General features: G+C 32.8%; 1 protein-coding gene across 4 annotated transcripts; it reads right to left on the reverse strand.

Moving 5' to 3' along the window:
* Window positions 1-385: 385 nt before the first annotated feature.
* LOC132706030 (fatty acyl-CoA reductase 1-like) lies at window positions 386-11,094 on the reverse strand. Of its 4 annotated transcripts, XM_060677083.1 has the most exons (12): window positions 10,896-10,926; window positions 8,637-8,736; window positions 8,321-8,580; window positions 7,882-7,966; window positions 5,767-5,975; window positions 5,071-5,284; window positions 2,696-2,779; window positions 2,519-2,627; window positions 1,443-1,531; window positions 897-1,059; window positions 578-835; window positions 386-521 (listed from the first exon to the last, which is right to left on the reverse strand). In XM_060677083.1, exons 3-12 carry the CDS (start codon window positions 8,519-8,521, stop codon window positions 392-394), a joined length of 1,542 nt encoding a protein of 513 aa, XP_060533066.1. In that variant the 5' UTR covers window positions 8,522-8,580; window positions 8,637-8,736; window positions 10,896-10,926; the 3' UTR covers window positions 386-391. The 4 variants fall into 4 exon arrangements, with proteins under 4 accessions (XP_060533066.1, XP_060533068.1, XP_060533067.1 ...); XM_060677085.1 differs by lacking the exons at window positions 8,637-8,736; window positions 10,896-10,926 and adding an exon at window positions 11,011-11,094; XM_060677084.1 differs by lacking the exon at window positions 8,637-8,736 and having other exon boundaries at window positions 10,896-11,016.
* Between the last annotated feature and the right edge of the window lie 1,976 nt (window positions 11,095-13,070).

Below are 13,070 nucleotides of genomic sequence, written 5' to 3' on the forward strand. Positions count from 1 at the left end.
CGTGGTTTTGGAAAAAGACAACGCTCTCATCGGTGACTTGGAGAAATTAACAAACCCAGGGGCGACGTGGGTTGCATAACGCTAGGGTATGAAAGGGGGAATTTGCTGTGCGGGCGATTGGAGCTTCTGAAACGTTTTGATGTTAAATCAGGATTTCATTATGCGTCAGTTTTTGCATGGGCGCGATACGCGTCTTGAAAGGAGCGAATGAAGGCACAAATTTGGACGAGAATTTATTTTGCAAGCAGACAACCAGATATGCACATGGTTGTAGGTGAATCATGGGGGCATTGTCCATTTCTATAGAGTGAGTAAAAAAACACGCATGCATCTATACGGTAGCACGAAATCGGGGCTTGAAATAAAGACAACTATCTATGTACGCATTTAATCAACCCAAGGAATCGAAATACGCTACAATCAAGCGGCAAAGGCGTCCGAAAATGTCATATTTTACGAATATCAAATAAAAGAGTCCAGCGTACGCGAGGCCGTTGCAGATTTTGGACAACACCCACATTCTGAAAGTTAAGTGGCATTAAAAGTAAGAAAATCGGGCCTAAAAAAATAATCTAACCGCTTCGAATGCGTTTTGGCTCTATCAAAGGTCGAAATGTCTTCCTTCAGGAGGTACTGCCTGGCTCCATAAAGGGCTTTCGTAAAATACTCGTATGGCACCACGCGGTCCTTGTCGTAATAGAAGTTCTCTTTGTCGGGGGGCAACAGTTTGTTCTCCAGATCGGACGTTTTTTCATTGATAAACTTCCAATCTTGGGTGATGAAATATTGGAGTGCCATGTTGGCGATGTAGATTTTTCGCTGGATCCTCAGCAACCTGAACATGGCGACAGACGAATGTATACGGCACGCGAGCATCTTTAGCGGTGTGCGCTTACATGGGCTGGTGTCCCGTTATTTTTAATATTCCGTCGATCAATATGGCCGGCAAGATGTGGTAAAAAATCAATCTCAAAAAATGATAAACGTAGCACTGGGTCACGCTACCGTTGGGGTACCACAGAATGTCGTTGAGCGGGTAGTCCCAGCACAATTTCCTACCTGTACCAGAAAATTTTTGTATGTATGTGCGAGGTGTGTTCAAAAAGGAAGGTGACTTTTGGTACACACGTCCCTAACATAGGCTCATAGTTTGAGCCGGTTTTCGCGTTTACGTTTTTTTTTTGTGAGACAGCAGCGTTAGTCTAAACCAGAAAGTGCTTCGGGGATTGGAAAAAAACGTTGGCACAAGTGTATTATATCTGGGAGCGGAGGGGGGAATACCTTAAAGGGGACGACATTAATTTTGATAAATAAATAAACACTTTAAAGTCACGTTACTTTGTGAACACACCTCGTATATAAAAAATAATGCTACTATTGGGTAGTAGCATGCAAATCCGACAAAACGACTAGAATGCATTTAAAAAAAAATATTGATGTACCCAGTTCGACTAGTCCTCCTACGGTCACATTATTGATATTGTTGTTACTGGCATTGTAAACCGACAATGTTAGCTTCTCTTCCTCTTTTCTGGAAAATGCAAAACACAATGTTAGAACTCGTCTTGTAACTTTGCCTCCAGTCCAAGTGTTTGGATAATGTAATAGCCTCAATTTGTGGTTTTAGATATACATATAGATGCCCTGCCTATGTCGATAATACAGGAACTTATGAAGCAACGAAAAAAAAATTTTGAGAATCAAACCACGATGACTACTGTAAGTTTGAATGCAGCATTTTTAGGACAGTATTTTCCCAGACTTGTCCAGAACCCATTAAATCTTCCCTACAAAGAGGAGTTGAGTGTGCGTATGGGAGTTGCGTATATTTAAAGCTGTGAGCGGAAGATCATTTCCATCTCTACGAAAATATCAGAGCCACATGAGGCGCATCAAATTTTACTGTATTATAGGGCCCCTATATTATCTAATAATCTAATAGATATATGTATGCAACCAACATAACAACATAATTGACCAACGTCCTTAAATTAAAGTAATAAAAATCAAACGATATTCTGTTCTAATTGGATCTCTGGTTACCTCACTCTCTTTCTCATAGTTTAAATTTTCAAAAACGTGTAATTTTATTTTATTTCATTTGGAAAATCACTAAAAATACATTCCGCAAAAGTACTATTAAAGTTTTAAAACCAATTATGTCTACGTTAATTAACAATTTTTTAAAATAAATTGCAAAAAAATAAAATTCATATTTCTAAAATTAATTAAAAAAAAAATGAAGTGGAGACATTTGTTAAATCTTTGGAGAGTAAAAATATTGCCTAAAACATTCAAGCCATTTTAGTGCGGTTGTAGTGGTAATATGAAACGTCTCTAGGCAGTAATTAAATCGATATACTGATAAATATCCGCAGGAACTGACGACGGTTAAAAATGGTAAGTTGTGAAGATTTGATTTTTTTTGTAGAATTGTGGAATCTTCTTATTTTTGGTTAACAGTGAATATTTTCGGTTAGAAGGAAAGCAAAAATGTTGAATTACACGATTTACATACGCTTCCAAGCCCTTCAACCAGGTCGCGATGATAATTCCCTTGGTAACCAAGTCGACAGGGACGTAATCAGCGGTGACATTCGGATTCGTGTATATCGATCTCAAAATTCCTTCAACAAATTTTGTAAATTAAAAATACAAAGCGCTCGATGGACTACTCAAAAAAGTGGTGGGGTACCTTTTCCGCTAGCTATAAGTATTCCCACAGGTCCGTTGAAGTTGTCTATCCAGCCCGGCATAGGTTCTTTTACAGTAGATATCACTGTCACAAAAAAAGAATACGACTAATTAATATGCTCAGAAAATAAGGGAAAATAAGACGAAATCAATGGAAAAGTAAAACTAATAATATTCATAAATAGTTTTAGAATTTAGAAACGCAGAAATAAATACAGTAATGGAGAAGATCAAATTCCAATTACTATCGTAAATAATTCATCAAAACACGCTATATTTCCGGAACAATTATAGATGGAAAATGTCAAATCTTTATTTAAAAATACAGGTGCGGTCGATGACCTTAATAATTATAGACCAAGTCCTTCACCGAGGATTCTGAGTCCTTTGCTATTTTTAATAATCTTAATGACCTTGGTCACGTTGATTTTGATTTTTTATGCAAAATTTATGCAGAATATACAAAGTTGACATTTGACAACGTTTTATTCAAAAGAGGAGATGAAATGCAGAATAGCCCAGAATAGTTCCAAAGAAAACAACTAATAATAAATGAAAATAAAACAAGCATGGTTCTTTTCAGGACCAGAAATGATGAAATTGTACCACCTGAAAATATAAATCTCGAGAAGAAAAATGTCACTTTACAACATGAAACAAAGTTTTTAGGCCTTATTTTTAACGAATTGTTATGCTCTTAAGTAAAATAGGCTAAGGCATAAGAATTGTATCACGTTATGTTAGATGTTTCTATACTGTGCCAATTTCGTATGTACCGGCAAAGCTCGATTTAAAGAATTTTAAATTATTATATAATTGCATAGTTTTGAGTGGATAATGTTTTGTGTAAAGATGGACACATATAATGTATTTAATTTGAAATTAATGTATAATATTGTAATTATTATTAAATCATTTTAATAGTATACAAATCATGTGACAAAAGCTTTCAGGAAAAAAACTACTAAAAATAGTATATTATGCAACAAGTGTGGTAAAGGGCATTTGAGTCACGAGCGCTTAATAAACGAGTGACTTAAAAAGTTTGCCATACTTGAATCTGGATCCTTCTAGAGTTGAAGAGTTTTTAAACGCATGTAATTTGAAATTAATGTATGTTATTAATAATAATAATAATCATTAATAAATTATTTTAATAGTAAACAAATCATGTGAGTAAAAACTTTCAAGAAAAAAAAAACTAAAAATAGTATATTATGCAACAAGTGTGGTAAAGGGCATTTGAGTCACGAGTGCTTAATAAACGAGTGACTTAAAAAGTTTTCCATACTTAAATCTGGATCCTTCTAGAGTTGAAGAGTTTTTAAACTCATGTAATTTGAAATTAATGTATGTTATTAATAATAATAATAATCATTAATAAATTATTTTAATAGTAAACAAATCATGTGAGTAAAAACTTTCAAGAAAAAAAAAACTAAAAATAGTATATTATGCAACAAGTGTGGTAAAGGGCATTTGAGTCACGAGTGCTTAATAAACGAGCGACTTAAAAAGTTTTCCATACTTAAATCTGGATCCTTCTAGAGTTGAAGAGTTTTTAAACGCATGTAATTTGAAATTAATGTATGTTATTAATAATAATAATCATTAATAAATTATTTTAATAGTAAACAAATCATGTGAGTAAAAACTTTCAAGAAAAAAAAAACTAAAAATAGTATATTATGCAACAAGTGTGGTAAAGGGCATTTGAGTCACGAGTGCTTAATAAACGAGTGACTTAAAAAGTTTACCCAATGTGACATTTGATAAAGAAACGGTGTTGTCGAAACAATTGTCAGGTCGAAATATATAATATATAATTATTTTTATTATTATTACTATTATCATTAATATTATTATTAAATCATTTTAATAGAATAATGATATATTATGCAACAAGTGCGGTACGCCGAAATGGATTCTCAAAATTGTATTTACAGAGAAATGTAAAAACTTATAGCACCCATTTTTGGACTGCACCTTCTCTTTAAATTAAATTGTTCGGGTTTTTCAGCATCTTCATTGACCAAACTGTAAAAGAGCTTAGAATTAATTTTAATTTAAATTAATAATTAATAATAAATAAAAAAAGTTATTTTAAATTTTGACTCAAGCTGATGCTAAAATATTTTATACGAGCACTAAAAGGGAGCGATATTGATAGGAAACGAAAATAGACTAGCCAATCCCAACAATAAGCTAAGAGTTTATTTAATCTATGTTAAATATAATCAACACAGATATAAAAAAAGAACTTTAAGAACCTTTCCTTTCTTCGCATCGAACAACAAAATATTTGTGGTTTGGTCTTTAAATGTGTGGTTTCTTTATTAATATTTTATTTTTCTTGGAATAGAAAAAATAGCATACCGATAGAAGGTCTAAAAATGATGCTCGGTATCCGACCCGAGCAGAGATCGTTCACTACGTGCTCCGCCAAACTCTTCGCGAATGTATAAGTGTTGGGCAACTCTCCCATGTACTTTTGTGTCAATATATCCAGCACGTGGGGATCGCCATTTTCCGCCAAAGTGATGGCCTCTCTCCAGTCCGCGTGTGGTGGGTACATCTGTTCTCCAATCTCCTATAAAAACAACGACTATACCTATTTCATTATTCCTTATCTACAGGATGTTGTTTACAAACTTGCGCCACAATAATTTTAAAAGTGGGTTTTCAAAAAACGAAGGTCCTTTATGTGATGTTCCGTTCATTTGCGCTTTCCCACCCCATTATACCTTTCTATATGGAAGATTTTGGAAAAAAATAAACTTTGGCAAATACCAGAATTATAAGTTTTCTGGTTTTCCAATTGCACTTTCCCACCCCATTATACCCTTTTATATGGAAGATTTTGGAAATAAGAAACTTTAGCAAATGTCAGAATTATAAGTTTTCAAGTTTTAGCGATCGTTTGCAATTTTTTTCTTTCAATTTTTGTGGTAAATTTGCTAATTTTATTTTTTAAAAAACACCAACTAAACTAACCAAAGCGGACCTTGGTTTACCATAATTTTTTGACAGTGTTATAATGAACCAATCGATTGGTATATCGCTTTTACTCACTTTTCTGTCCGTGTTGCAATAAGTGGTGGAGAAGTGCGCCAAAACCTCCAGACGCTCCATTTCTAAGGCCAAATAGACCACTTCTCGAGTACCCCTTGTGTTCATCAATATGGCGTCTCTCAAAGAGTCGTCGAACCTCACCGATGCAGCCGCGTGATACACTATGTTCACGTTTTCTATGAGCAACTTCTTCGATTCGGAGTTTATACCTGGCGAAAAATTCAAAATTAACACTTCGCAAAAAAAGAGATCCGCTTGCATTAATATTTACAAAAAACCTGGCATTCAAAAATTTTATTTTTAACTCTAACAATAAAAGCAAGTATTCTTGGAGACTAATAAGTTTTGAATTAAATAGATGTCCTTTAAAATCAGGTTGTAACATCGGATGATTTTAATTCATATTTTACTAATATATTTCTTTTTCCGACTTAAACTCAATTGACTTTACATAACAATTACAGTTATTTTAATAAATGCTTTAATTTTCCTCATATGTCAGACTTCTCTCTCTCTTTTTGATATATCAAAGGCCTTCGACTTTGTCAATCATAGTTTGTTATTGCAAACGTTGACTTTTTTCCAATCATATTTTACTGATCGCCGTCAAAGAGTGAACGTAGACGGTGGTACCTTTTCTTTTTTACCTCAGCGTCACGGTGTCCCGCAAGGATCGGTTTTGGGTCCGCTCATCATGTGTACACTATTTGCAGAATATCTGAACAGCAAATGTAATGTTTGCTTTTGAACCAAAATAGAACGCAAAATCTGTTAGTTTCCTCAAATGTTAATATTACGAAAAGCTCGGTATCACCATTGACGATAGATTGAATTGGCCTATTCATATTGATTCCCTCTGTAAATCATTGTCATCAGCAATCTCTTAATACTCAAGTTATGAGAAGTGTGTATATCGCTTTATTTCACTCTAGAATGCAATATGGGGTCACCATATGGGTGGATCTAGTTATGCAGTCAGAGTATTTCGTCTTAAAAAAAACGCTCTGCTAATTCTTGGTTTGAAATATCATATAGAACACATTTTCTCAGCATTCATATTATGACTTTACCATCTACATCTAGAGATTCGCTCTAATAAATCTAGTTTTCTGTTCAGTCTGACAGTCATTCCTACGCAACCCGTAATGCACACCAGTTTATCTGAACTTTTACAATAAATTACCTTGTAATATAAAACGCATTGGTAACAATTCTTTTAAGAGAGCTGTCAAAAATTTACTGACAATAAGCTGTTTTTACAGTACTAATTTGTCTCCTGTGTTTTGTACTTTTATTCGTATATTGTTTTATTATCCTTATATGTATTTGTTTATTTTACACGTATACTGTGGTTAAATAAATAAACCTAAACCTCATCACATCGATGATCCGCATATCGTTCCTCGCATCCTAAATAAGGTTCGAAATTGACCATTTTTAAAAATTATTTTTATGATTTGTTTTCGTAATTTATAAAATTGTCATAAATAAACGTTTCATTAAATTTTTGCATTTAATTAAGTACAACTTATTAGTTACATTTTTCTAACAGTAAAACAAATCGGTTACACTGATTTCACAAAAATGTTATCGAATAAACCTTTGATTCTGTTTAGCTGCTTGTTTAGAGTTCGAAATATCCAGGAAAAATTGGGAACTGACATAATTCTCGCCAAGTTTTGATTAGTTTTCCGACAAAAAAAGTTCCTGCATTTACTGCAATTTGGCCAGAAGTCTAAAATTCACGCAGAAGTTATTTAGTAAAAAAGGTGCAAATTTACAAAACTGTAAAAATTAACCAAAACTGTAAAAATATATGAACATTTAGGAAGTTGTGAATGTACAATTTTCCAAAAAAATTGTAAATCTCAAAGATAAAGAAGGTGTTAAGGGTCAGAAGATTTGACAGTTTTAGTTGGTTTAGGTTAGTTCGGTTGGGTTAGTTAGTTTAGTTAGTTGATGCTCAAACTCCTTAAATAAATAAAAAATCATGAATCGCTGTAGAAAAAGTCCGAAAATATGATGGGTCTTTATGTCAAGATTATATTTTAATTAATGAAAAAATTAAGATATATGTATATGCCATGTACTGAATTTCTCAGAAAATTTACTTACCAAGTCCCAATTCCGTCACGTTACCGTATATAGGCACGATTTTCTTTAAGTTTTCGGGGTTTTCCTTTTTCAGTCGATCAAACAGCTAGGAAAAAAAAACAATGGAAGGTACAAGCAAAGACATTAAACTACTATACTCTCCAATCAGTTTTTTTTTAATAATTTGGGTAATATTTAATTGTAAGAAACTTACACCTATACCTAACTAATATATTTTGCTTAATAACGAACACAAAATGTTTTATTAATACATCCAGTGGCCGAAGTGGATACGTATGGTTTTTTTTGCAAATATAATTGTGTACGAACAATTGTAATTTACAATACATGTTTGATTGTCCATTTCTACTTGTCAAAATATGGAGTATATTTTCATAGAACAGAACTTTTGTTCTTGCACCAAATGAATGGACCTATGCATTTATGCAAAATCACTTACAGCCACATCCGTCATGACCCTGACCCTCTCGTCCGGACTTTTGCCCTTCTTCTCCCTGACGAGCACGTAAACCTTCGAGACGTCTGGACAACTTCTGAGCAGTTTTTCGATGAGCACTTTGCCCATGAACCCCGTGCCTCCGGTTATAAAGACGTGTTTTCCCGCAAAATACTGCGGTATTGTCACCCCTTCCTTCGTCATTATCTTCGGAAGCTTTCGCAAAAATAACCCGACCAATTCCTGCTGGCGTTGCAGAAGTCCTGCAAATCAAACGGTCCTTAGTTATTAAACTAGCATAGCGTAGACGACGAATTACCAAACGTGTGTTTGACGAGCTCGTTGATTAAGCAAACTCTCGACAATTGCGAGGAAGCCTGAAGCGACAGTACACGACAATTTTTTTGAATCGAATTAACCTTTGAGGAGGGTAAATACATAAATGTTTAAATGTCGTTCGGGATTGCTGTCGAACAATGAACGACCGGATATCGAAAGCCTAGAGTTTATTGGCCCCTTATTATGTCCGATTTGTTGTCATTCGTCTAATGGATAAAACCACGGATTTTTTTTTTCAATAGAATATGTACGGGGCTACCCGTTTATTATGACGTAATACCTTACCTCAAAACATCAAGAAAATAGTTGTTTGGATTCACTTATACTTTTAAAATATTATATTACAATATGTACACCGTGTTTATATTTTCTAACCAAACTAATAAAAACTAATATTTCTCTTATTTCAATTAGAACACCCAAGCATATTTCAAGTCCTCGAAACTTTCTAGACATATGTTATAATTAATAACCTATGCTTAAGTCTTACAGTTTTTGACATATTTTGAATTTTTGACGTTAAATAAAGTGTTACTTTGTATAAGGTTTCCTATTTTGAAAAACCGCTATTAATTTGCCATCAAGATAACAGCGAAACTTGGCAGAAAAAACTAACCAAAACATTCCATCACTAAAGAAATACCTTACTCGTATTTGTTAATTTTTTATAAATTTTATTAATTATGTTTGTTCAAAGTCCAAAAATCGAATAAATTTTATCAAAAACGCATTCAAATTTCAAATTCAAAAGTCACAAGAACAATAGAAAAATTATAAATTATAATAAAAAATTATAAAAACAAGAATAAGAAAATAATATTTATATCTATTTTTTCGGAATGTTGCAAATAATAATTTGTTTTATTTATTATTACTATTTTCTCGATTATTAAGGATTTTTTTAGAAAAAAAATACTTGAGGTAGATTGTTTTTGTATTAAAATTAGGATTACAATTTAAAAAAACAGGTACCGTAGAGAGTCAAAGAATGATTTTCAAACACACAGTAAGCCAATATAGTGACGTTTCTGTAGTACAGCATACACCACCATTTTTTTGTCATTTTGTCGTTCAAATTTTTATTGTTGCTTTTTTTACTCCCCGTGTTTATCTATTTTTGAAAAATTAAGACAAATTATTAAACTATTCCATAAGGAAATCAAGCTCAAATATTAAAAAAGGCGTTCAAGCGAGAAAATCGCTCAGCTTTTTTTTGGAAAACTGATCAACGTTTGGTTTTGAAATGGTACACTCAATATATTTTTAAAGAAATTAATTTTCCTTTTCACGGGCTACTGAACAATGGGTGTCCCTTGAAAACCTATGAAAAAAATCAGAATTTTCCATGCAAAACAATTTTATTTTTATTTATATATTTGTGTCTTTAAATTTTTTGCGTATTTTCTTTTTTTTTCTGTATTACTAACAAAATATATGGAAAAACAGAAAAATATATATTTTAATTTCAAACAAATAAATAAATAAAAAGTCAGCGAGGCACTTTTTGTTCTTCGAATTATGTTTTCTCATTACCGTCAATACCCAATTTCAAAAATCGGAAGAAAAATTTTTTAGAATATACCGGGTAGCAAAAATATTATTTTCCACGACGTCACTTCATCACAAAAAATTACGTTTTTTTGAAATTCGGACTTATGTAATATACTTTCCGAAAATAATACTTAGTTCATTATTTCAATTTCATTAGTTTAAATAAAATTGAAAACAGTTAAGAGAATTAAAAAGTAATGACAGCTACGCAATATTAAGTGTTAAAGATAAATAACTAAATTTTGTTTCGATTGGGCCTTTGTAAATAATAAAATAGCACCTTAGTTAAATTAGTGACAATTAGACGTTAATAACCACCCTAAAAATGGAACTATTTCCTTAAATTGAACATTTTGTTAAGTTTTATGTTTATCTCAGCTTTAAAATAATATCCATCCAATGCAGAAAAGAGGTTTAAAAATCAAAGTGGCAATTAAGTACCCTGGTAGCTACTCCGAAAGCTCCTAAATAATTTCGACACTTTTTTTTCGTCATTAACCTAATACGATACCTGATTAACCTTATTTTGACACCCGGTTTATAACACATTTATATTTACATTTTTTTAAGATGAGAACCGTCTTTACCGCTTAAATCGACCTTTAAAAAATTAAAAACTCTCCTTCGGGACAAATAGGTATAATAAAAGTCAAAATCGCAAACATAAATTTTCGTAAAAATTGCTTACCGGTTCGGAAACGAACGTCGCACTTAACGATATATTTCCACGGGCCGTATCTGCATTACCATATTACCCACCTCTCGGGAAAGTACCAACAACAATTATTAACAACACCACTCACCTTGAATGGGCAAAATGTTTTCGCGTTTTGAAATTCGAAACTAACGAGATCGTGTTTCGGCAAGCGCGTTTCGTTCTTTGGCAAAACGCATTTTGTGGCTTCGAAAATGGCGCTGGATAATAATAATTATAAACAATTTTTGCTGCGCCTGACACCGCATGTTTTGCGAAACGAGGCTTCGAGCGGCGTTGCAATTTCGAATTCGATTTATTTTGAGATATACAGAGCGATGGAGGTGGATCAGGAGACAGAGAAAAAAACAATAAAGAAGCCCTTTATAAGAATTTTTTATTAAAAAAAGTTTCTTTTGTATCGTACTTTTAATGTTATTTCACAGCGTTTTATTAAATTCAAAATTAAGCATCAAAAGTTTTTTTTTACTTTTACCAGTGGCGTCCTTTAATTTTAATACAAAAAAATATTAGTTTTAAAAAATAGTCAAAAATGAATTCTTCTTACTAAACGCCATATCAGATTCTAATCATTTCGTCAATACAGGTGCAAATTGAATAGAAATTTTATTTTTCCAGTATTTTTTTGTATTTCAATAATACTGAGTCAAAACCCCTTATGGATGCCAGTGCTAAAGATGTTAAATCATATTATTAATATATAATACCACTTAACAGTAATACTTCTTACTGCGACTGTCAAATTGCCGAGCACAAAACAGATAGTAAGTACATAGGGGTATACTTGGCCAATACTTGGAAAAAAACAGATTGCTGAAACTCTTGTTTATTTTATAAAAAAAAAATATGCTCCAAGATTGTCAGATATAAAAAACATTCAATTTACGGGAATTTCAAGAGTTAATTGAGCTAATAATCACTTGTAAAAATCAATCTGAATATTCAAAAAGAGTCAGAACCCGTGAGAATACCACATGGATTACAGTGGAACCTCTAGAATTGATAAAACAACGCGACCGATTATACAAGAGAGTGTTTGTGAATAGGAAAGATACTGAGTTGTGTGGTGAATTTAAAGCAGTCAAAAATAAAGTAAGTAATAAAATTAGAGTTCTTAAAAATGATCACTTTATAAAGAAATGGAATCAAACTGGAAGTTACTCAAAAAAACAGCGGAGGATTATTAACTATTTTGTGAAAAACAAAACGTAATTATAATTATAATTAAATATAAACATAATTATTTCTCGAATGTGGGTAAGAATATTGTAGACGAACCGAATTTAGAGATAAACGCAATCTCGATGAAACACTGTCGTGATATAGGTTTTGACGAAAGGTATTGTGAATCTAGCTTATCTTTTCAACAGGAGGCAGATCGAAAATCATCACAAATTGGAGTTGTTGAACATGAAGTACCCCAAGGATCCATAATGGGCCCCCTTCTATTCTTTATCTATGTAAATGATCTCCCTGAGCATGTTCCTGACATAGTTTGTACATTTGTCGCTGATGATACCACCTTTTCTTGTCGAAGTCATTCTGAGGACGACTTGGTGCACAGAATGGAGAGGGCAGAGTTCGGGGCTAGTGATTGGTTTCGTGCTAACAAACTTGACCTCAATGAATCAAAAACACAACAAATTATATTTTCAATCCACTACATGTGATCCGAAATTGACGTTCGAGCAGTAAATTATTGGTCTTTGTGAGAAGTTCTCCAGGGTGGTGTACTTGTTGCGCGGTTTGGTCGGCGAGGTCTCTTAAAGTATAGTCAGAATGGTATACTTTTCACCCTTTCAGGGATTAAGTAGCTACGCAATTTTGGTTTGGTTGGTCCGTTCACATACCAAGTTTAAAGATCTCCAAATATTAACTGTTCCATGCTATTATATCTATTCGGCATTACAATATACTGAAAGCAACCAGGATCAATATCCCTTTCATATTAATGTTTGCCACCATCTCATCAGAAACAGAGATTATATGTGGATTGACTACTCAAGAATTGCAAAGACTAGAAATTATAAGAACTATTATGGACCTAAATTCTTCAATTTATTGCTACGATGAATCTTGTAAATCGATGTCCGACTTAGATGCAAAGCGTGTTTCAGTAGCAGTATTTATCGATCTTAAGAAAGCGTT

Source organism: Cylas formicarius, unplaced genomic scaffold, assembly GCF_029955315.1.
Source record: "Cylas formicarius isolate icCylForm1 unplaced genomic scaffold, icCylForm1.1 PGA_scaffold_8__14_contigs__length_24414737, whole genome shotgun sequence".
Taxonomy (NCBI): domain Eukaryota; kingdom Metazoa; phylum Arthropoda; class Insecta; order Coleoptera; family Brentidae; genus Cylas; species Cylas formicarius.